General features: G+C 29.6%; 1 protein-coding gene across 4 annotated transcripts in view; it reads left to right on the top strand.

Moving 5' to 3' along the window:
• The first annotated feature begins 3,378 nt into the window (after positions 1-3,378).
• Positions 3,379-23,488, top strand: part of LOC100209825 (uncharacterized) — a 35,795-nt gene continuing 15,685 nt past the window's right edge. The window contains exons 1-7 of one of the 4 annotated variants that reach the window (XM_065797926.1): positions 3,379-3,457; positions 3,969-4,186; positions 4,341-4,466; positions 13,768-13,915; positions 13,990-14,157; positions 14,487-14,698; positions 17,102-17,196. In XM_065797926.1, coding sequence (XP_065653998.1) covers positions 4,350-4,466; positions 13,768-13,915; positions 13,990-14,157; positions 14,487-14,698; positions 17,102-17,196 — 740 coding nt within the window. In that variant the 5' untranslated portion in view covers positions 3,379-3,457; positions 3,969-4,186; positions 4,341-4,349. Of the gene's footprint in view, positions 3,458-3,894; positions 4,241-4,340; positions 4,467-13,250; positions 13,272-13,767; positions 13,916-13,989; positions 14,158-14,486; positions 14,699-17,101; positions 17,197-23,488 lie in introns of those variants that run through there. The other 3 variants (XM_065797925.1, XM_065797927.1, XM_065797928.1) reach the window with 3 other exon arrangements.

Below are 23,488 nucleotides of genomic sequence, written 5' to 3'. Positions count from 1 at the left end.
TATCCTTTTTATTAAAATGCAAAATTCGTTTATATTCCAGAACATGCATTAAACGCGTTGAGAAAGAATAAGTTGTGCTTGCAGTGATCAAACTATAAAGCGGAAAGTTTTCACTCAAGTGCAAACAAGTGGCAACTCTTTACAGGCATGTTCACGGCGTAGGTAACTACACCGTCTCATCTTTTGATATCTGAATTTAGTTGGGTGTTTTAATTAGCCACTAACTTAAGCCGGGATAACTCAGTTGGTCGACTTGCATACTTCCTTCTCTCCGAATAAAAGGGTCAAACGAAATCTTAAAAAAAAAGGATTTTGGTCTCCCAGCCGAAGACCAAAATTAGGATTATTAGTGGCGAAAAGTCATAATAATTATAAGATTAATAGATATAAATCTTTCAATATCAGTTGTACAGTATTGGACAAAACATTTGCAACCAACATCGAACAATGCTAAAAAGTGTTCCTAATTTTACATGTCTTAAAAACGAAACGAGCTATGCTACCACAGCAAACAGTTCAAGAGTCTGGAATCATAGCATGCCATGACATGAGCAATCAGCTGACAGGTGACAGCACATAGGCAGAATTTTGTTGACAAGTGCCATTTTGCAGCGGACAAAACAAGTGCAACTTTTTTGGTTTGTTTCATTTTCTTAAGTCTGGTCTGTGTCAACGTCACGAAAGTTTTTTAATAATTAAAAGAAGTATCCAGAAGTTTCCAGAAGCATGCAGAAGCTTTCAGAAGTTTCCAGAAGAAGCATCTGGAAGCATCCAGTAGCATCCAGAAATATCCAGAAACATTCAGAAGCATCCAGACGCGTCCAGAAGCTTCCAGAAGCATCGAAAAGAAGCATCTAGAATCTTCCAGAACAGGTTCACACAGGTTTATTTTACTATATAAGAGACATGTAAATCGAAATGTAATTCAGTCAGTATATAGAAGTCAATCAGTCATAATTATCAAGGCAGTTTATCGAAGTGAGTTTTATCAAAGTGTTTTATCGAAGAACATCAATACAAGAAGTCAAATACAACAAGTGTTTTATTACATCAATACAGTCCACATCCAACCAAAACGTTGTGTTCCACAGAGCATTATTGTATCATCACAAGGTAAATGTAACACGGTAAGCCTTGAAAAGCGTGATTATTTATTTTTATTTTTTTTATGACTTCAAGTGCAAAAATGGCTCCCGAAAGTCTTGGATTGGAACTAAGAAAGAAAATTATTGGCGATTACGTAAGTGGAATGTCACAAAAAAGTATTTGTGATAAATATCGGGTGAAAAAATGGACCGTATCAAGACTATGTTCCAAATATCGTTCTACGGGGAAGTTGGCAGCAGACAACAAAGGTGGAAGACCGCATTCCACCACTTCTAGAGATGATTCTATGATCTTCAGATCCGTCAAGAAGGATCCCTGGATATTATCAGTCGAGGTAATAAAGCAATTAGAGCTGCCTGTATTGGACCGAACAATCAGACGACGTGCTGTTGAAGCCGGATTGTTTTTTCGACGCCCTGCAAAGAAACTGCTGATTTCACTAAATAACCAGAAGAAAAGGCTCCTGTTTACTGCATCTCATATTGACTGGAATGTGCAGAAATGGTGAACTGTCCTGTTCAGCGATGAATCGAAGTTCAACACCATTGGGAGCGATGGCATTTGCCGTGTACGTCGACCGGCCGGAAAACGCCTCGATTTACGTTACTGCCATAAGACCGTGAAGCATGGTGGAGGCAATGTAATGGTCTGGGGGTGTTTTTCTGCTAATGGTCTTGATCCAATACATCGAAATGACGGAATAATGGACCGTTTCAGTGCAGCACTTTTATATAAAGAAACTAAATTAGCATTATTTGGTTGCACTCGTTTTGTCCGATACTGTATAACATAAATAAAGCAAAAAACTAGATATTTAAACCAAAAAGAATAAAATATTTTTTGCTTATGTAGAATATGGCTTTTTAGAATGGCTAAATTTAGAATCAAAGTTGTAATAGTTTATAATATAAAAATTTATTTCAGAATGTTTGATGATCTGAAAATCAGAGATCAGTAAAAAAATAATAAGAGGAAGTGCTATTTGCGATATAAACAATAATGAACCTAATATGCTGCAAAAATACTGTTGCAAAAAGATTGTAAAAACTTAAAGCAACAGAAAAAAATAGCCAGAAAATGAGTATAGTTGCAAAAGTAAGAAAAAAACGATGCCACCTAAATTTAAAGAAAAGTTATTGGATTTTGTTGACAACAGAGCCAAGATGGATCTTGGTTTGGAAAGGAAGAATTTTCTATAAATGTTGGCAAATTTGTAGAAAAATTCTTAATTAACAACAACAATCCGTCATCAATGCATGAATCCTATAAAAGTCTTAAAGTATTTTGCTATATTTAAAGCGGTCTTTAATCTCATTAATGACGATTAACCTGAACATGAACAAAATAGGGCTTTAGCTAGACTCGGAGGCACACAAAGTTGTTGCCTCTAAAATAACAAAATGTTTGTTATTTTAGTGGCAACACTTTTTAATATCATTATTAAGAAAAACTACTGTAAAAGTTCAACTAAAAGAGCCATAAAAGTTGAACAACAAAAAAGGATCTGGAATTTAGCGGTTTAATTAAGATAAAAACTCTTATGAACATAAAAAAAAAGGAATGATCGAATCAAGAAAAATGTCTACAAAAAAGACAAGTAGCCAATTAAATGAAAACAGCTTTTATGACAAATAAAATTTGGGTATTAGGTGTAAAATCTTGAAAGTGATTCTATAAACTAATGATGTTATAAATATCAAAGAAACACGATACTTATCAACGTGAGTTATTCTAATAACAATAAGACTAAGCAGCTCGTCCGACATAAATTATACTAATAACAAGAGGCCATTAATTCAGGCCGTTATAAGTTTCGTAAGCACAAAGATCAGATACATTACAGATAAAAAGTTATTAGTATCAACTTATAAATAACACATCAGGAGGATACGATATTGGGATTAGATATGTGAAGTTTAGCTTTAATTGTGAAGTTTACCTCAAATAACTTTTTTCGAACAAAAAGTGTAATATCTTGTCACTTGTTTAACATTGAAACTTTAAGTATAAAAAAGTTTCGTTGTTTTGAAGAACGTGTTAAACTTTAAAATGTGGTCAATTTTTTCAGTATTACAATATTTAATTGACAAAATTAGATGTTGTTACATTTTAATTTTAAAGATAATAACAAACAAAAAGCAATCAAAATACTATGTATTGAGGTATTTCACATATTATAGAAATTCTTTTTTTTTACATAAGTAGTATATGTTTTTTACATATGAATGATAAAAAAAAATACAAACCGCGTGTTTATATATATTAACACTCGGTTTACGTGTTTTTTTAATCTAAAACTTATTTGACGTCTTTTTTTCTGCTGACTGTTTTTGCAAATGTTATGCAGATGGTAAACAATTAATTTTATAAAAGTTGTAACATAAAAGTTTGTAAACTTATATTCGCTTCTATAACAACATTTAATCCGTTAATTTAATAAAAAACAAAATTAACTCTTGAAATAAAAAATATTTTTATTTTAAAATTTTATATAAAATGTGATACTAACAGTTGAATTCGAATACGATATACAAATCACGTTATAAAAAATTAAGAAGTTAAGTTTTTTTTAATATATTTTATTATATATATATATATATATATATATATATATATATATATATATATATATATATATATATATATATATATATATATATATATATATATATATATATAAATTATAATTCTGGTTTATGTTTTATTGAAGTTACAAAAATATTGATAACAACATAAGTTTATAAGAAAATATAATTGATGTATTATAAACCATCTGTGTTCAATTCAAATTAGCTTAAAAAAATATTCTTCCTTAAAAAATTCATTATTAAAGGAAAGAAAACTGTTGAATACTTTTTTAGGGTTACAACAGAATGCGTTCATTTTGCAAAAGATTAAATCTTTTTGTGCTCTTGTCTCTCGAGTAAAAACTTATTATTTTATGGAACAATAGTATTCATACAGATGCAGATGCGGTTGCCTCTTTGGTGCTTCTGATAATCTAAAAAATATTCTATTAGAAATACCTTTATGTGCAAAAAAGAGCGGTCAATTTACATTTTATGGGTGAGATCATCAAGTAAGTTATTTGACATTCAAACCTATTCAAGAACTGTACGGTTTTAAAGATTAGGCGAGAAATTTATTTTATTTTATGCTTGTCAAAAAATATATTGAAAATACTGATACAAGACAATAACAAAAAAATAACAAATATGTTACATAATTTTCAGTTAAAAATAATGAACGGTGTACTGGTATTCTTTTGCCTTTGTTCTATATGTGCTGCTGTGATTGTTTGGAAAAAAGACTGTAGACCTGACCAACATTCTTTTTCCATTGAAAGCAAGTTTATCCAGGTAAGCCGGTAATTTTTATACAATGTTTTTTTTTAGACATGTTTTTATTGTTCAACTTTATGTAATTAACGTTTTATAACGTTTTATAAAATAAGCATTTGACACACAAAAAACAAGAAAAGCAAGAAAAACAAGAAAATTAGGAAATCAGAAGAAATATAAAGTTTGAATTGCTTTTCTATGTTTACTTTATCTTTTGTGATTATTTATGTTTTAGTAAATATATAAATCATAATACTGTAAAGTATTTGATAAAATAGATTCGATTTGTGAAAATTCGATTCATAATTTTCTTTGAAAAACAGTTTTTATTTTAAAGGGATTTAAATTAGTTATAGAAAAAATTCACGTTAGAAAATTTTAGCTAAGTCAACTTTCATTTAAAAAGGTCATAAAAATTTATAAAATCGACAAAAAATAGTTTACATAATTATTAAATTTTAAAATAATAATATTCAATATCATGTTTAAAAAATAATAAAAAAAGATATTTTAGTTTTTTGTCATATTACAATAAACAAATTTTTGTAAAGCAGTAAACAAATTTATTCTTAAACTTCAATTATATCCAAATAGAATAATCGTGAGATAATTGATTTCTGTAAAACGTTATTCAAGTTATCAAATGAGTGAGAAAAATGTTTAAAAATAAAAGAGTCAAAGTAAAGAATCAACGTTCTTGTGACCATTATGTGTATTGCCAATTCAAGTCTGAAAAAGAAAGCAAAATAATAATGTGTCACAGTTGTTTCTGTTTTTTTTTCTACATTTTTACATTTATATTTCTACACAAAATATAATTCTACTATTAATTTATACAAAGTGCAAATTAATTGGTTTGTCTAAGACATATAAAGTTATTTGTCTCAGTTGTAAGCATAACGTGAACGGATTGAAAAAATAAAGTTTGTATTTCTGTGTTATATCTGTAATCAATCAAAATTATACGATCATTGTTATCGTTGGTCTGAGATATAACACGATCGTTGTTATTGTTGGTCTGAGATATAACACGATCGTTGTTATCGATGGTCTGAGATATAACACGATCGTTGTTATCGTTGGTCTGAGATATAACACGATCGTTGTTATCGATGGTCTGAGAACAGTAGTTGCTAAGACATATAATAGTAGTTTTTTTCAGATATTAAAAAATTTGTTTCTTTCAGGCATAAACTACATGTGTTTTGTTTTGTAAAGTATTAACTTTCCGACAAATAACAGCGGTTTGCATCATTTATTAACAAGTGATTTGTTTTAAACAAATACTATTGTTTTGTTCTAGACATATAACAGTAACAGATCTCAGACATCTAGTTTGTCACAAATATATTTCAATAGTTACTCTCAGATATATAAAAGTTTTTCTTTATATCGCAGTTTGCCTTAACAGTAGTTTGTCTTAACAGTAGTTTTTCTTAAAAATAAAATTGGTTTGTTTCAGACATATAACAGTTATTTGTCTCATTAAGTGAAAAGATTTTAAAAAATTTTTTGTTTTGTTTTAAATATTTCTAACAAAAACCGACGTGCGTTTTATAAATTATAGCTCGCACCCAATTAATAATAGATAATTCACTATAGTTAAAGCGCGGCATGAAAATTTGAATAACAGAATATACTGTTATAATAAATTTGTTCAAAAATGTCGTTTTTTTTTAAAAAAAAAAAATTAGTATTTTCAAAGTTAAAAAAATGAACCACTAATAAGAATGTAGTTGCATTTGTTGTAACTAAATAACAAATAAAAATATTAGCTAAGATATAAAAAATATAAAAGATATAAATAAATCTATAAAGAGACAGATGCTTAAGTACATTATTTTCTCTTATGTGTGCCCTTAAGTGTACCCTTAAGAGTACCCTACAGGGCTGACAACACAGGTTTCAAAGTGGGCACAATTGTCAATTTTTAAAAAAAGTTCTCTATATCTAGAATTTTCTAAAAAAAAAAAAAAAGGTCGTTTACAAAAAAAATGGGGGGGGGGGAGGGAAGGGGGATGTGCCCTCGCCCTCCCCTCCCTGGTGTCGTCGACTCCACCCTACGCATGTGCAAACTTGCGTATATATGTGAACCTGCACAAGTTTAAATTTGCAACATGAACTCGCCTTTTTGCCTTCGGGCAAACTGGTACAGGTCTGTCAATAACTGTGTGGCCGTGGCGCAGTGGTCAGAGTGCTTGCTTAAGAAGCAGGAGATCCAGGTTCGAAACGAGCTCTGGACATATTTTCGAGTCACGATAAGGAAGGAGGTGTGAACTATCTGGCTAAATGCACTTTCGCAGTGCTCTGTGCCAAGACCGTTAGGTCTTCTTGGGGCACCTAAATAACAAAAAAAAAAAAAAATTTTTTTCAGTTACAAAATTGTAAAAAAAAAAAGAATAAAAAAGATAAACTTGTTGTTAAGAGAAATACATTTAAAAAACGTGTATTTTACGTCAATAGTCTTTATTTTGAGAATATACTAGCTATTGTCGTATAAAGCTTTTTATTTTCTCAAAATTTAACGTAAGGAAGCAACGTGTATTTTGCGTTAATTACCTTTATTATTTAGTTCTTGTTCTTTATTTCGACTAAATAATCTTTAGTGTTTAGAAATTATAACAGAAACCATGATCATTAAGGTGCATGATAAATGAACAATAATTGAAAAATTGCTCTAAATGGATGAGCCAAACCAAAATATGTTGAATTGAGATAATTAATTAGACGCAAAGTTTAAAACGTTTTAACAAAAGTCTAACTAAAAAAATTAAAAGTAATTGCATTTCAGTGCACTTAAAAAATTTAAGTACATCGGTGCTTTAAGTACATCGTTGTGCACTTAAAAGTTTTAAGTACATCGGTGTTTGCAAAGAAACACTACACAAACCATTTTTTAACATAAACTAATTTTTTTCAACTTTGTTGCATAGACTGGTTTGGCGCTCAACTACCCATATGTATAATATATATATATATAATAAAATATAACTAGATTTTAAAATATTTTTAGAAGTGCCTTGAACATTTTTTTTCTTTTTTAGTAGTTAAGGTGCTTCAAGAATTTCTTTAACACAGGTCAACCTGGTGCTTAAAAGCGGCAAAATTATATAAAATTTTCAAAAATAATATCTTTTTTATAAAAAAATTAACAATTTAAATTTTATTAAAAAAAAATCTTTTTTTAACTAAAATTAATATAAGTACATAATTGCAAGTTTTTTTTGTTTTTTTTTTATTTAAGTATATTTTTTATAAAAAAATTATTATTTTTGAAATTTTAATATAATTCATTTCTTTTAAGTACATGGTTGACCTACTTCTGTAAAACAATTTTTTAATTATAGAGTTCCTGTAAATGTTTAATGGGCCATTTCTAAATAGATTTTTATTATATCAATTACAAACCGAGTGTTATTTTATTACGTAGAATACACTTAGAGCTAAAGCAAGGCAATTAATGAAAATTGTTGTTTTTTGGGGGCGACTGAATAAGTGCGAATTTCATAACTGCGAATCTGCATAAGTGCGACTGGCATAAGTGCTAACTGGCATAAGTGCGAACTGGCACAAGCGCGAACTGGCATAAGTGCGCCGAAAGAATTTGCAAACATTGGCATAAGTGCAAATTGGCATAAGTGGCGAATTGGCAAGTTCGCACTTATGCCAATTCGCACTTATGCCAGTTCGCACTTATGTCAATTCGCACTTATGCCAATGTTTGCAAATTCTTTCGGCGCACTTATGCCAGCTCGCGCTTGTGCCAGTTCGCACTTATGCCAGTCTTTGCAACTGCTTCGCACTTATGCAGATTCGCAGTTATGAAATTCGCACTTATTCAGCCTCCTCGTTTTTTTGTGCTAAACCAATTTTTGTTACATAATAGTATTCTTGTAAAGGTTGTTTTTAAATGAAAACTTATATGTAAGCATTTTTTGACGTTTGTTTAAAAAAAATGCAGCACTGCAAAGGTATGTTACGTTGTTAAACACTGTATGTTATATTGTTAAACACTGTATATTATGTTGTTAAACATTGTATATTATGTTGTGCCTCTTTAATGATGTCACCAAGGATAATTCCTCCGCACTTTTTGATAAATTCATTTTGAGAACTCCAACCTAAATAATAGGCATTATTTTTTTTAACACCTTGTTAAGTAAAAGCTTTTTTGTTTTTTCTTTTTACCTTTAGATCCCGAATATTTTTTTCTTAAAACTCAACATTAGTTGTTTTGTACGTAGTCCAAAAACTATGACTAATCAATAATTTTTTTAATACTCTATTAATATAAAAAAAGTTTTGTACGTAGTCCAGAACTAATCAATAATTTTACAGACTAATCAATAATTTTTTACATACTAATCAATAATTTTTTACATACTAATCAATAATTTTTTTAATACTCTATTAATATAAAAAAAGAGCTCAATGCACAAGTTTATAGAATTGTAAGTTTTATATATTTTAATTGTTATTTACTTTGTTTGATTAATCCAAAAAGAAAAATTTAAGTATTTAAGTAACTTGAGTGCAAGAAAATTATGCAGCTATTATGATCTTTAGTAAATCTTAAAAAAATCTTAGAATTGCAAGTATGAAATGTAATTTGAACACATTGAATATTATTTGAATATACACATAATGGGACTTAATATTTTTTTTTTTGTAAACCTAACAAATAGGAAAATAACACATAATTCAGATTTTGTTTTCAGTTTTTCTCCCGATAGTAAGTAAAACTTTGCTATCTTATATATATATATATATATATGTATATATATATATATATATATATATATATATATATATATATATATATATATATCTATATATATCTATATATATATATATATATATATATATATATATATATATATATCTATATATATCTATATATATATATATATATATATATATATATATATATATATATATAGTTCTATAGTTTGTTGGCTTTAGGAAGAGCGGAAGGAAAAAAGTGATTCTTACGCCAACACATACGTCACTTTTAATTACTTTTGACTTTCGTCCAACATTTCCGTGTTGGACGAAAGTAAAAACCATTAATTTAATTACAAATTAATCGTTTTTTAAAAAAAACACAAAAACGCAAATTTAATTGACCAGAATGTTTTTAAAAACATTCTGAATGTTTTTATAACATTTTGAATGTTTTTAACAATATAAACAATGTTTTTATTTTTATTTTTTTTAATAAAATGTTTTTATTTTTATTTTTTTTAATAAAATGTTTTTATTTTTATTTTTTTTACTGTAAATCATGCGCGGAGTGTTGCTACATCGACTATCTTATAGCCTGACTCGCAAGGGAGTGCTGCTACATCGACTGACAAATAGCCTGACTCGCAAGGGAGTGCTGCTACATCGACTGACAAATAGCCTGACTCGCAAGGGAGTGCTGCTACATCGACTGACAAATAGCCTGACCCGCAAGGGAGTGCTGCTACATCGACTGAGGGTTTGGTTGGGGCAGGCAGTCTATCATTATTAAAAAAAAAAAATTCCGGTCTTGCATTTTAATTTTTACTTTTTGTCAACAAAATATCGAAAAAACTTTCGGACAACATCTAAGGGTTCTATATATATATATATATATATATATATATATATATATATATATATATATATATATATATATATATATATATATATATATATATATATATATATATATATATATAGTTCTATAGTTTGTTGGCTTTAGGAAGAGCGGAAGGAAAAAAGTGATTCTTACGCCAACACATACGTCACTTTTAATTACTTTTGACTTTCGTCCAACATTTCCGTGTTGGACGAAAGTAAAAACCATTAATTTAATTACAAATTAATCGTTTTTTAAAAAAACCACAAAAACGCAAATTTAATTGACCAGAATGTTTTTAAAAACATTCTGATTGTTTTTATAACATTTTGAATGTTTTTAACAATATAAACAATGTTTTTATTTTTATTTTTTTTAATAAAACGTTTTTATTTTTATTTTTTTTACTGTAAATTATGCGCGGAGTGTTGCTACATCGACTATCTTATAGCCTGACTCGCAAGGGAGTGCTGCTACATCGACTGACAAATAGCCTGACTCGCAAGGGAGTGCTGCTACATCGACTGACAAATAGCCTGACTCGCAAGGGAGTGCTGCTACATCGACTGACAAATAGCCTGACCCGCAAGGGAGTGCTGCTACATCGACTGAGGGTTTGGTTGGGGCAGGCAGTCTATCATTATTAAAAAAAAAAAATTCCGGTCTTGCATTTTAATTTTTACTTTTTGTCAACAAAATATCGAAAAAACTTTCGGACAACATCTAAGGGTTCTATATATATATATATATATATATATATATATATATATATAGTTCTATAGTTTGTTGGCTTTAGGAAGAGCGGAAGGAAAAAAGTGATTCTTACGCCAACACATACGTCACTTTTAATTACTTTTGACTTTCGTCCAACATTTCCGTGTTGGACGAAAGTAAAAACCATTAATTTAATTACAAATTAATCGTTTTTTAAAAAAACCACAAAAACGCAAATTTAATTGACCAGAATGTTTTTAAAAACATTCCGAATGTTTTTAAAACATTTTGAATGTTTTTAACAATATAAACAATGTTTTTATTTTTATTTTTTTTAATAAAATGTTTTTATTTTTATTTTTTTTAATAAAATGTTTTTATTTTTATTTTTTTTACTGTAAATCATGCGCGGAGTGTTGCTACATCGACTATCTTATAGCCTGACTCGCAAGGGAGTGCTGCTACATCGACTGACAAATAGCCTGACTCGCAAGGGAGTGCTGCTACATCGACTGACAAATAGCCTGACTCGCAAGGGAGTGCTGCTACATCGACTGACAAATAGCCTGACCCGCAAGGGAGTGCTGCTACATCGACTGAGGGTTTGGTTAGGGCAGGCAGTCTATCATTATTAAAAAAAAAAAATTCCGGTCTTGCATTTTAATTTTTACTTTTTGTCAACAAAATATCGAAAAAACTTTCAGACAACATCTAAGGGTTCTATATATATATATATATATATATATATATATATATATATATATATATATATATAAATATATATATATATATAAAACCCGTAGATTTTGGCCGAGAGTTTTTTCAATATTTTTTTGACAAAAAGTAAAAATTAAAATTCAAGACCAGAATTTTTTTTTTTTATTAATTGATAGACTGCCTGCCCCAACCAAACCCTCAGTCGATGTAGCAGCACTCCCTTGCGGGTCAGGCTAAAAGATAGTAGATGTAGCAGCACTCCCTTGCGAGTCAGGCTATTTGTCAGTCGATGTAGCAGCACTCCCTTGCGAGTCAGGCTATTTGTCAGTCGATGTAGCAGCACTCCCTTGCGAGTCAGGCTATAAGATAGTCGATGTAGCAACACTCCGCGCATGATTTACAGTAAAAAAAATAAAAATAAAAACATTTTATTAAAAAAATTAAAAATAAAAACATTTTATTAAAAAAAATAAAAATAAAAACATTGTTTATATTGTTAAAAACATTCAGAATGTTTTTAACAATATGTTAAAAACATTGAGATTAATTAAATTTGCGTCAATTAAATTTGCGTTTTTGTGGTTTTTTTAAAAAACGATTTATTTGTAATTAAATTAATGGTTTTTACTTTCTCCAACACGCAAATGTTGGACGAAAGTCAAAAGTAATTAAAAGTGACGTATGTGTTGGCGTAAGAATCACTTTTTTCCTTCCGCTTTTCCCAAAGACAACAAACTATAGATCTATACAGTGCCAAATTTCTTACAGAGCGTTTTGGGCCGCTTGATATAAGAAATTATTTACTAAAAGAAATAATTTCTTGTATCAAGCAGTCCAATTTTACCTTTCAATTGAGTTATACCAACTTACTCAAATAAGTTGGTATAACTCAATTTTGGGAGTGCTAAACCAATTAGAGACAAGTTTGCTCAAATTAGAAAAGCTTCTTGTAAGATCATGGTTTCCATAAAAACTTGCAATTTACCGGTTAGCAGTTAACGCGGTACCTTTAAAATTAATTAAAAACAGGCATCCTACAATGGTGAACAAAACTCAGCTTATAAAACCCACATAAATAGTATAACAAATATTTATTACTAGTTGGGTTTCCAGTAACAACAACTCTGTTTCTAGAAACAGCAACTCGATTTCCACAACTTCTGACTAACTAAAGCAAAAAATTTGACTTTTTGAAATTTGGCGTTTAATAGTAAAACAATTATAGTATATAAATCAGGTACATTTGTAAATACAACATTGGTTTGTAACATTTGTTATATGTCATATCTTCTAATGAATGTTTCTCAATTTTTATATTTAATATATTAAATAATCTTGTTCTCAAGATTATTTAATATATTTCATATATTAAATAATCTTGTTCTCGAGCACGCAACATAGAGTCGGCCCAGTTAGAATTGCAGTTAACGCAGTACCTTCAAGTTAGAATCAAGGTTTTCTAAAATAAAAATCAACCTTTTAAAAGATCTTGACCTTTATTTATCGTCATTGAATATGCTAATCTAACTAAAAATTGATGACATTTTAGTGTAAAAAGTAAATTTGAATCAAATTGAGTTAACTGATCTGCAAAAGTTGTACTTAATAAACAATACATAAATAAATTTATGTAATTAATTAGTTAATCTGAATAATCAAATCATGAGACAGCTCGTTTAAAAAGCCTCTTTAAAAAGCTCGGTATTAAAACACGCTAAATGAGTGGTAACTTCGATGTCATGTAATTATGTTTGGTTAAGGCGGGAGTGCGTGTTCCAATCATGACGGTGGATATTTTGTTTTTGCAACGTTTAATGTTTTATTTCGAAGTATTTGATGTTACCTTTTATCGTTTTTATTAATAATTATTAGATTATAGAATTTATTAATAATTACAGTATTTATTAATATTAGTTTTCTTTTCGCCGGTGACATGGTTTGCAGTTACGGCCATATCATTGATAGTTTATTTCTACTTAAGTCAGTTGAGTGTGCATCCATCGACTGATTTAAATAGATATGGCCGCATTAGAGTGTAATGTTAACTCAGAATTTATGATTGGCAAATTTGTTAATCAAAAGAAATGTTTTTTCTAGATTTAAAACTAAAAAAAATTAAACAACTACAGCGTCACAAAACTGGGTACCCCCTTGTAACAAATGATCACAAAATTACTTACTCCCAACCCTTTTTCCCTAACTTTTTTAATTAAAGCTTCATAGTGATATATATTTTTTTATCAGTTTCAATAGCGATATAAATTTAAGGATTACTTAATTTAGGATGGAAATTCCTCTAACAATTTTACAGAATTAAACGAAAAACAAAGGCATCTACAAAACTATACTTTAGACGAAAAGTGCGAACGAGGAATGGACATAGGAATCGGGTTTCAAATGATTTCACCATATTCAAACTTTGGCGATAATGGTAAATCATACAGTTTTTGAAAATGTTTTAAAAGTTAAAAATTAAAAAATTTGCTAATTAGTTTGTATTTATAGGTGATTACTATTGTCTTCATGGAATGTTCCCACACATTGCAATTGAAATAATGAAACACTGCTGTCAATCAAGTAAAATTACATATGGTCATTTTTTTGTTAGCATGTTAGAAATTGAAGAACATTTTTCAAAAGATCGCCATATTGATATATCTTTCCCAATATACGGTATAAAATTCAACTTCTAATCATTTTAATATATAATTATATCCAATAGACCGTAATTAAATTTAAGGCCCAATAGACTGTATTTAAAATAAAGGCTCAATAGACCGTAATTAAAATAAAGGCCCAATAGACCGTAAGTAAAATAAAGGTCCAATAGACCGTAAGTAAAATAAAGGCCCAATAGACCGTAATTATGTTAAAAAAAATATTTTGTAATATATATGTTAAGATATTATGACATATTTTCAATTGATATTTTAATGCATAATTTATATCATAAAATATATGATTTTGTGATATAAATTTAAAATCATTTATTTTTCATGCAGGTTTGGAAGGAAAACAATCACAGCAATATAAAGATTTTCCTTTTATCCCAGTAGTTACGTCACCAAGGATTGTTTTGGTTGTTCCTGATCAGCTATTTGCTGAAAGAAATACAAGGACTCAGGTTCTAATGAACACTGTGTTTAATGCATGGCCAATGTTAGTTTTTATAATTGCTTCTGCTTGTTTAGCTGGTCTTACGGTGTGGTTGTTGGTAAGAGAATTTATTGAATAATTTTTTATTTTGTCAATTTTGCTATTTTTTTAAAATAAATTTATAAAAGTTATTATACACTTCATGCCAACATTGTACATTATATGCATTTTTGTCTTTATGTGATTTTTTTTTAAGGGGCTGTCTATAAAGGACGTCACTATTTTTTAGACAATTTTTGAACCCCTCCCCCCTTTGTCACCAGCTGTCCTTTTTTCCTATAACCCCTTAAAAAGGATTTCATAAAATTGGTACCCCCCTCCTTTATTTTTAAAACAAAATCCGTTCTTAATTTAAACACTTTTATTGAAATTTTTCATATGGAATGCATTTTTCTATGTTTGAATATCATTCAGTAACTTATTAGGTATTTTCATCCTGAAAATTTTTTTTTATTATATTTCTCTTATTCTATATATCAAATTTAACCAAAGCGTGTCATGGGAATAGGCCTCACTCTTCGTCTACCCAAGGATTTTTTAAGTCATTGTTAATCGATATGATTGGAATAGGGCATTCCGATTCATCTGAAACAGTTGCTTTGGAATATTATGGCCCTCCGTTTCGATTTCATCCTCATCGAACCATTTAGCAAAGGTCACGTTCTTTTCTAACGCAATTACGGACGTTAACTCATTTTGCGCTTGGCGGCAATGCGAACAGGTCTAACTCGCGAAAGGGTAATAGTCATTTGGTTAATAAAATTGGAATGATTAATGGTGACATGCATTTTTAACATGACTTGGGAAGCAAAGTAGAAGTTATAATGCTTACAGATTCTTTGAGACAAACTTGATTGCACAGAGAAACAAAACAGATTGTAAGGAGGAAGTTTGAATTATTTCAATGATCGAGGAATGATTCTCTGAATATTAAAGGCGATAATAAAAAATACAGAAAAAAAACGATTCTTGTTGGTGGCGTCTGAAACGGCTACTGCTTTCAAGCCAATACTGGCAGATCGGAATAGGTGGAATATTGGCTGGTGCGCATATGAAAGGCAAATCATTCCTGATTCTTCAATAAGAGATGACAAACATTGAGCTCCGTCTTGCCGTCTGGATTGATATATTTAACCACTGTTGGAAACTGATCAATCATCAGAACTGAAAAAATTGAGACACAGATCTTTCCAGCGAAATCAAAATTCTATTTCTCCAAAAGAAGATCTATTGTCCTACCTTAAATACAAGTCTCAATCCAGATAATTAATTCATTCAGTCTTGCATATATATATATATATATATATATATATATATATATATATATATATATATATATATATATATATATATATATATATATATATATATATATATATATTGCATAGAGATCAACTCTTTTATGATATTTTATTTGAAATAAGATTTTTGATGAATTTTTAATACTATCTCAATAGATCAATCACTTTATAAAGTATATTATTTATTGGATTTTCTTTACTATGATTGAAAAACTAATCTAGTGTAGTGCTTGTGTTTAGTATATTGATTTTTTTTTTAACTTTTATTTTATTATTTTTATTTTATATATCAAATAGTTAACTATGATATTTTGTTTTTAAATAATTTACTAAAGTATGAAATATTAAAGTAATTGAGCGAGATTCGCCCTTCATTAAATTTATATTATTTGTATTTATATCATAAATTACCATTATTATTATTTATATAATATATATTATATAATGTATATTATATATGACTAAAGTTGTATATTCTAAATGCTTTAGCTGGTAACGCGTATCCAGCGTGAAACACTTTGACTTTTTTCGTTAACAGTTGAAAAAGTTTACTTTTCACGTTTTGTTTACTTAGGAGTCGTAATAATTTTGAAACTTTCATTTTTTTGCGTTAACATTTTGCCTTTTTTAGGAAAGCAGTCCAGGTTGGAGCATTTGTAAAAAAAGTTGTGTCTAACTCCAAATAAATCTTTTTCTATAAAACCAAAAAACCATATCATCACGATCATTTCACAATCGCCTTTATAATTTTTTTCATGCTGTGAGATATTTAAAAAAAATCTCTATTTTTTCTCTTACATCACAATAAAACAAACAATAAAACTATTTTCTAATTAATTTAAGATAATATTTTAAATTAATCAGAATTTTTTATTTTTTTATTTGATGTTTAAGAAAAATGGCGATTTTTTTTTTTTAATTTCTCATAACATGAAAAAATGATTAAAGCATAACATGAAAAAATGATTGTGAAATGATCGTGACGATATGATATTTATATTGGAGCCACCTGTACTTTACTTTAAAATAATGGCGTTTAACTTAAAATACTTTAATACTATTTTGAAGGTCTCTCTTATTTAAATATATTTGTTTTATTTAGTTTGATTTTTTTTTTGAGAAATTTGTTTAGGTTACTTCAACCTTTTTTTAAAATTTAGGACAAAAAACATAATTCAAGCGAGTTTCCTCCTACGTTTTTTGCTGGAGCCTGGGAAGGTATTTGGTGGGCATTTGTAACAATGACAACTGTGGGGTAACTTTTTTTCTACGTATATGTGTTTGTATTTATGCTCTTTCATAAATTTATCTATTTAATAATAGCTATTAGACATATTTTTATCATTTTCATCCTTAATATTTATAAAATCTGTTTAAAGTGTATCCTTCTGGGTCTCAAAAGAAGCGTTTTATTATTGATTTTTTGGAAAGCACAAGTCTCTGCAATAATACAAAACATTTTTATTACAAACAGATATTATTTTTAAAATCTCTATTCTTTTGACACAATTTAAAATAGTTTTTTTTTTTGCAAATATCAAGGATTTTACTCCAAATATTAAAGACTTAATTCAATATATTTTTGGAACTTGATAGAAGAAAAAGGTTTGCACATTTGAAATTAAAATGAGAAATGCTATACGAAAAATGCTACCACGACATTGTCTCGGGGAGGGTCTTTTTAATAAAATGATCTTGACAATAATTCTATTAAGTTTTTAAATCTATTAATGGGTTTAAGCCATTAATAGATTTAAAAGCTTCAGATACTGAAAACCGCAAGTTCTTGAAATTGATGATTGAGTTATAATCTAATTTTATCACACCATGAGAGATCTTGTGAACATTGTGAACAGATCAGATCTCTTGTGAAAATTGAGAACAGATCAGGTTTCTTATGAACATTGTGTACAGATCAGATCTCTTGTGAACATTATGAACAGATCTCTTGTGAATATTGCGAACAGATTGTCACTTTTTTAGTAAATTAAATAGCGCGTGTTGTACACCGTACCCTCTTTTAAATCCATACAACAATTCGTTCAAACTAGGCTCAATAAACACTAGTATTTGCTCATATAAAACCATCTTAAGCACTTTTCTGGAAGATCTGGAAGAGCTGGAAGAATACTTATTGGACAATAGTTTGACTTATCTGTTAGGTCTTTTTTTTTTTTTTTGAAACATTTTGAAACACTTTAGCCATTTTTAAAAGGAACGGAAATTCGCCTTGAGAAATGCTATTATTAATACAGGAAGTGAGACTTTCTCTAAACTTTTTTTATTTGGAGGAAAAAAGTTGCTCTGATAAACTTTAAATTTATACTTTATTCAAAAGCTTTATATTTTTATTAAAAAACCCACTCTTCAAGTAATAATTCCTTAGGGCATAGTCTAATGAATACAGTTGTTAAAGTATCTATCCCAACCAAACTTCAATAAACTTTGCTGAGTTGATATTACAACATGAGGTCGGACAATCTTTTAAGAATTTTTTTTTATACTTTTTTAATTGAGCACAGCAAACCTCTGCATTGACAGTTTTATTAGCCGGAAGCAGTGGTATACAAGTATGCCCAATGAAAGCATTATCTATTTTTGACAAAGTTCAGTTTTAGTTTTTTATTCTTTTTATTGACTAGACAGAGTAGAGGAGGTGCGTAGGCGACGTAGAAACTGTTTTTAACTAAGTATAATGGTAGTAAACGGTAAACAGGAAAACAGCGTAGAAACGGTGTTCCCACACTGGTTTTTCAAAGTAAATAAAAACTTGCTAAATATAATAGTCTGGTCGCTACATGTAAAAAAAAAAAAGGAAAACTAAACATTTTGAGTGGACATTCTAATTTTTGTATAGACTTGTTCCATATAACTTAAGAAGTTTAAAAATTTTTACGTGCCGCTTGGAAACTGCTTATAACTTTAGTTAGAGACAAAAATAAATAAAACTTTTTGAAAAAATTTCAAGTATAAAATATACGCCATGTTTATATAAATCGAATACCGCAAAGCATTAATTTGTTTTTTACAAATTGTTGACAGGGGGTTAACAATTTGTAAAATTAGATGTTTTAAAAATAAATACTTTAGTTTATATAATTAAAATTTCATAAACATTATTTAAAAATAAATTTTTTTATAATTGCTGCCTAATGTTGTATTAAAATTATAAAACAGTTTTAACTTAATAAGTCTAAAAAATAAAATTTGTTCCCGTTTTTTGTTTACGTTAAAAAATGTTTACTTTTCAAAAACTGTTTACTAAAAAAATGTGTTTTTTTTTTTAATTTAATTTATTTATTATTATTAAAGTAAATAATGACGAGTAGCAAAAAAAACGCAGCATTTTAATCTAGTTCCTAAAAAAGAAATTAAAAATGCTAGCATACATCATCAAGGAGAAGTTGGTCGTAATATTAACGAACTGCGTGGTTTTACTGAAAATGCGCTTGCGAAAGTGAAAAACGCTTGGGAAGTCACAACCTGAATGTCCAACTCAATTTATTTATTTATATATTCCTAAAACAATGGTACGGAAAAAACAATAAATAGCATGGATTTGATAATAATATTTTTTTTACTTTAGTAAAATTCGAAATGACTTTAAAATCATAAACATTCAACCTGATACGTGCCCAACAACTCTCTTGTTTCATTAAAAATGTTACGATAAGTATGTGAATATAAAAATATTAAATATTCTACAATATCGGAAAAATAGAACAGAAAAAGAGAGTGTAGGGGTTGATGATGCATCCTCATCTGAGCGCAGAATCTCTGCTCGGAAAAGAAATATATGAGGTAAGTTAAAAAACCCTTGGGTGGGAAATGCAAAACAAAGGAAATTACCCTCAGTTTTCACGTTTTTTATTGCTTTATGAACTACTTCAAACTTAAAACTCCCTTTTTTTCAGGAAAAATTATTGCGGATAAAGAATGTTGAACTTGCTATCGCAAAAAGACTAATAAAGATATGAACGGATATGAAACGCTTACAAAATGCGCAGCGGTAAGTGCAGCAAACATGTTAAAAAAAAACGCTGTAAGTAAAACCCTTGACTCATGGCTATTACATCAGGCAAAGAATGCCAAACCATAGTTTCCTTAAAGTTATATTATCATTGGTTTTGTTACTATATAAGACCCCTGTTTAACTACCTAATTACACCTAAAAGGATACCAGAATATATCTACACTATTAGCTACCTTCCTGCTATTAACTCATCGCCTACAAACTTGAGCACAGTGCTTGAAGTTCTTCTCCAGTCAAAAGCTAAAGCCGAGAATCATGGTCTCTCAGAAACCTAATGAACCCTAATCATATTGATCTTAAAAGATTTATTGTCCTCCAAATGGGTGCATTTCACACATCTTCTATTTTTCTAGCTGTTATTGGCAAAAGATTTAATGATGCCAGATTACAAGATTGGATAATTAAAGCTGATATAGCCGGTGTGTGGTTTCTTTGCCTTCTTGGATTTTATTGGTGGTGTGTTATGTAATGAATAGTCCAGCAGAGTGTTTTTGACAGACGGGGGAACACACCAAATGCTATCGTAGTTTTTTGCATATGATCGTCCGAATTATTTTCGCTTTTTAACTTTCTATTGGACCGAAATGATGCAAACTCCTAAAACTCATCTAAGTATTTATCAACAGTTTATGTAAGCTTGTACTCCAAAACATTTTGTTTGGATTTCAACAAGTTTTAGTTTGAAAAATAGCTTCAAATTAAATCTTCATAATTTATTATCTTTTGACAGGAAACTTCTCCGTAAGAAGAACGAGCGGTACGTTTAACAAAGTTCCATCTGACCAATGCATTGAACAAACTATAAATCGTGATCAGAAATGCCAAGAAGGAATAAAAGTTTATAGTACATCTGAAGGAATTGATCAACTTGAGGTTGAATGGATGCTCATTCCATCTGCTCCAGAAGATGTTTTGAAGTTTTTTTCCTGAGCATGTAAAAAGTCAAAATGTGAAACACGGGTTTGTCTTTGTCGATCACACTGATTGAATTTTACGGATTTGTGCAGCTGTTCGTCTTATGAAAACACAAATGGCTGGGACGACACTTTAACAGAATATTATTCGACTGATTCCGATGCAATTTCAGGATTTTCTGAAACTGATTGAATTTCTACTTATGATATATACATATATATATGTATATATATATATATATATATATATATATATATATATATATATATATATATATATATATATATATATTAGGGATATGACTTTTTAATTTTTTTTCAAATAAAATGTTTCCTGTATCATAAATCGATGAACTTTTACCTAAAATCATGAAAAAAGGCCCAAATAGCTTTCTGCAACAAAAAAAGGTCACCCCCAAAATAAAAATTTGATTTACCATTTTTATACATTCATTTTTGACCGATGTTTTAATCTTAAGCTTAATTAAGCTTAAGATTAAAACATCGGTCAAAAATGCTTAATTCTCAGCTTAATTCTATTTATTTCATTATTTTGTTATGAATTTATAAATATAACGCCACACGTTACCATGGCAACGAAACGGCCGTGTGCCGGCAAATACTTGGAATTGTTATGTGATGACGTCATTGTGTTACCACGGTGATATAGACGACTGTAACAGACTGTAGAAGATTATAGAACTTAGTAGAACATTCTGGAAGCTCTAAATAATTATATAAGCGAGCTGCTGTCAGAGCTCAGTGTTGATAATGTGAATAGTTCTATGAAGTACTCTGCGTGTAACTGAGCTAATAAGGAACTACTGTAGCGAACTGAAGACGCTGTATGTGTACGAAGTATAAGTAGTTGTAGCATTATCGTTAGGATACGGACTGGATTATCGAACTGTTATCAACATTGACTGGATTATCGAACTATAATTGGATTACTATACAGTTAAAGTATTTTATTAATTAAACGACTTTATTAAACGGATATTTACGCTCAGCTATCCGTAAAGTCGTAACAATATTATATGATGTCTCACAAGAAAAGTCATACCACAGTAACAAAGAACAAGAAGACTTGGACTAAAAATTTGGTGAGATTTCAAGAGTCACACAGAAGAAGAGGAAGCGTGGCTGTAGAAGAACATTCACTCGATGAAAAATCCAGAATACCACTTCAATTGCAGATCGTAGGAAGATACCAGTTTCTCGGAGCATATGTTAAAGGAAGAAAAGAACGAATAGACCAAATTTCTAAGGAAATTACAAAATTGTGGGACAATAAACTGAATTTTCCACGTGTGTCTGATCAAGTGATAAGAGCAAAGCTTATGAAGGTGCTGAAGGTCTATGATGAATGTGTCAAGCGTGGAAAATATGATGTTCTCAATGCATTATTTGACATCACGAAAGTGAATGGCCAGTGGTTATCCTCGGAAGATAAACGTCTATACCACCTACAAAAAGAAAGTAAAGGACAGGTGGGGTACTCAACAGGACAAGTGGCAAGTAAAGAAACCATTCACCCTTCCAAGAGAAGGAAAGTCCAGTCTGGAACAGCAATACCTTCCACATCACAAGTCCTGTCTACCACAGACAGTGGTACTGAATCTGAAAACTGCAAAAGTAAGAGTGAAGATGATGAAGACGACGACGGTGATAAAGACGATGATGAGGACACTCAGAAAAAAACTAGAAAGCACTACAAAAGTAAATTTGCTGTAAGTATGGTTACATCAAGTGGAGTTTCCACAAAGAAAGCTGCTAAAATATGCAATGTATTATCACAACAAGGTATTGATATTCCAACTCCAAGTCAATCAGCAATTTACAAGTCCATATTCAAAGAGGCAGGTAAATTAAAAAAAGAAATGATACAACAACTTAAAATCGAACAGTGGTCCTTACACTTTGACGGCAAACGAATAGATGATAAGGAATATCAGGTAGTTGTACTTCAGAATGAAAGAACTGACGTGAAACTTGATGCACTGCGTTTAAAAGATGGCAAAGCTGAAACTGTTGCTGAAAAAATTGCCAAACTTATTGATGAATACAATTTGTGGAATTCAATTAAGATGATCATTACTGATACAACAAACGTCAATACTGGGAAGAGAAATGGAGTTGTTGTGAAGTTGCAACGTATGTTTAAATTAAAGGGTGTCACAATACCACAATTTATCGGTTGTCAGCATCACGTACTAGACAGGATTCTCCGTCTGGTGATGGACGAAGAACTTGGGGGTGATACCAAATCTCCAAACATTGAATACCCATTTGTGTCTGAACTGTTGAATAAGTATGATGAACTGAAGGATAAGTTTGTGAATGGAACTTTAGAAATTCTTGATAAATCAGGGTGGAGAGACGATATGAAGTTTTTGTACCGTTTAACAAGAGTGTTTAGGTTCTATGAAGAACAAAGAAACTTCCCTCTGATTCACTTTCAGAACATTCCTAATATGAGCAATGCCAGATGGAACTCAAGAGCCATTCTCGCCATTCTGGCGTTCATTCTTATGCCTGAAGCGAGAAAGAATTTGGAGAAGGTTTGCAGGTTCATTTCATATGAGTGGGCAGAACATTGG

This window comes from Hydra vulgaris, chromosome 05 (assembly GCF_038396675.1).
Source record: "Hydra vulgaris chromosome 05, alternate assembly HydraT2T_AEP".
NCBI lineage: Eukaryota > Metazoa > Cnidaria > Hydrozoa > Anthoathecata > Hydridae > Hydra > Hydra vulgaris.
The sequence above is the reverse complement of the archived record's forward strand: the minus strand, read 5'-3'. Positions and strand labels throughout refer to the sequence as shown.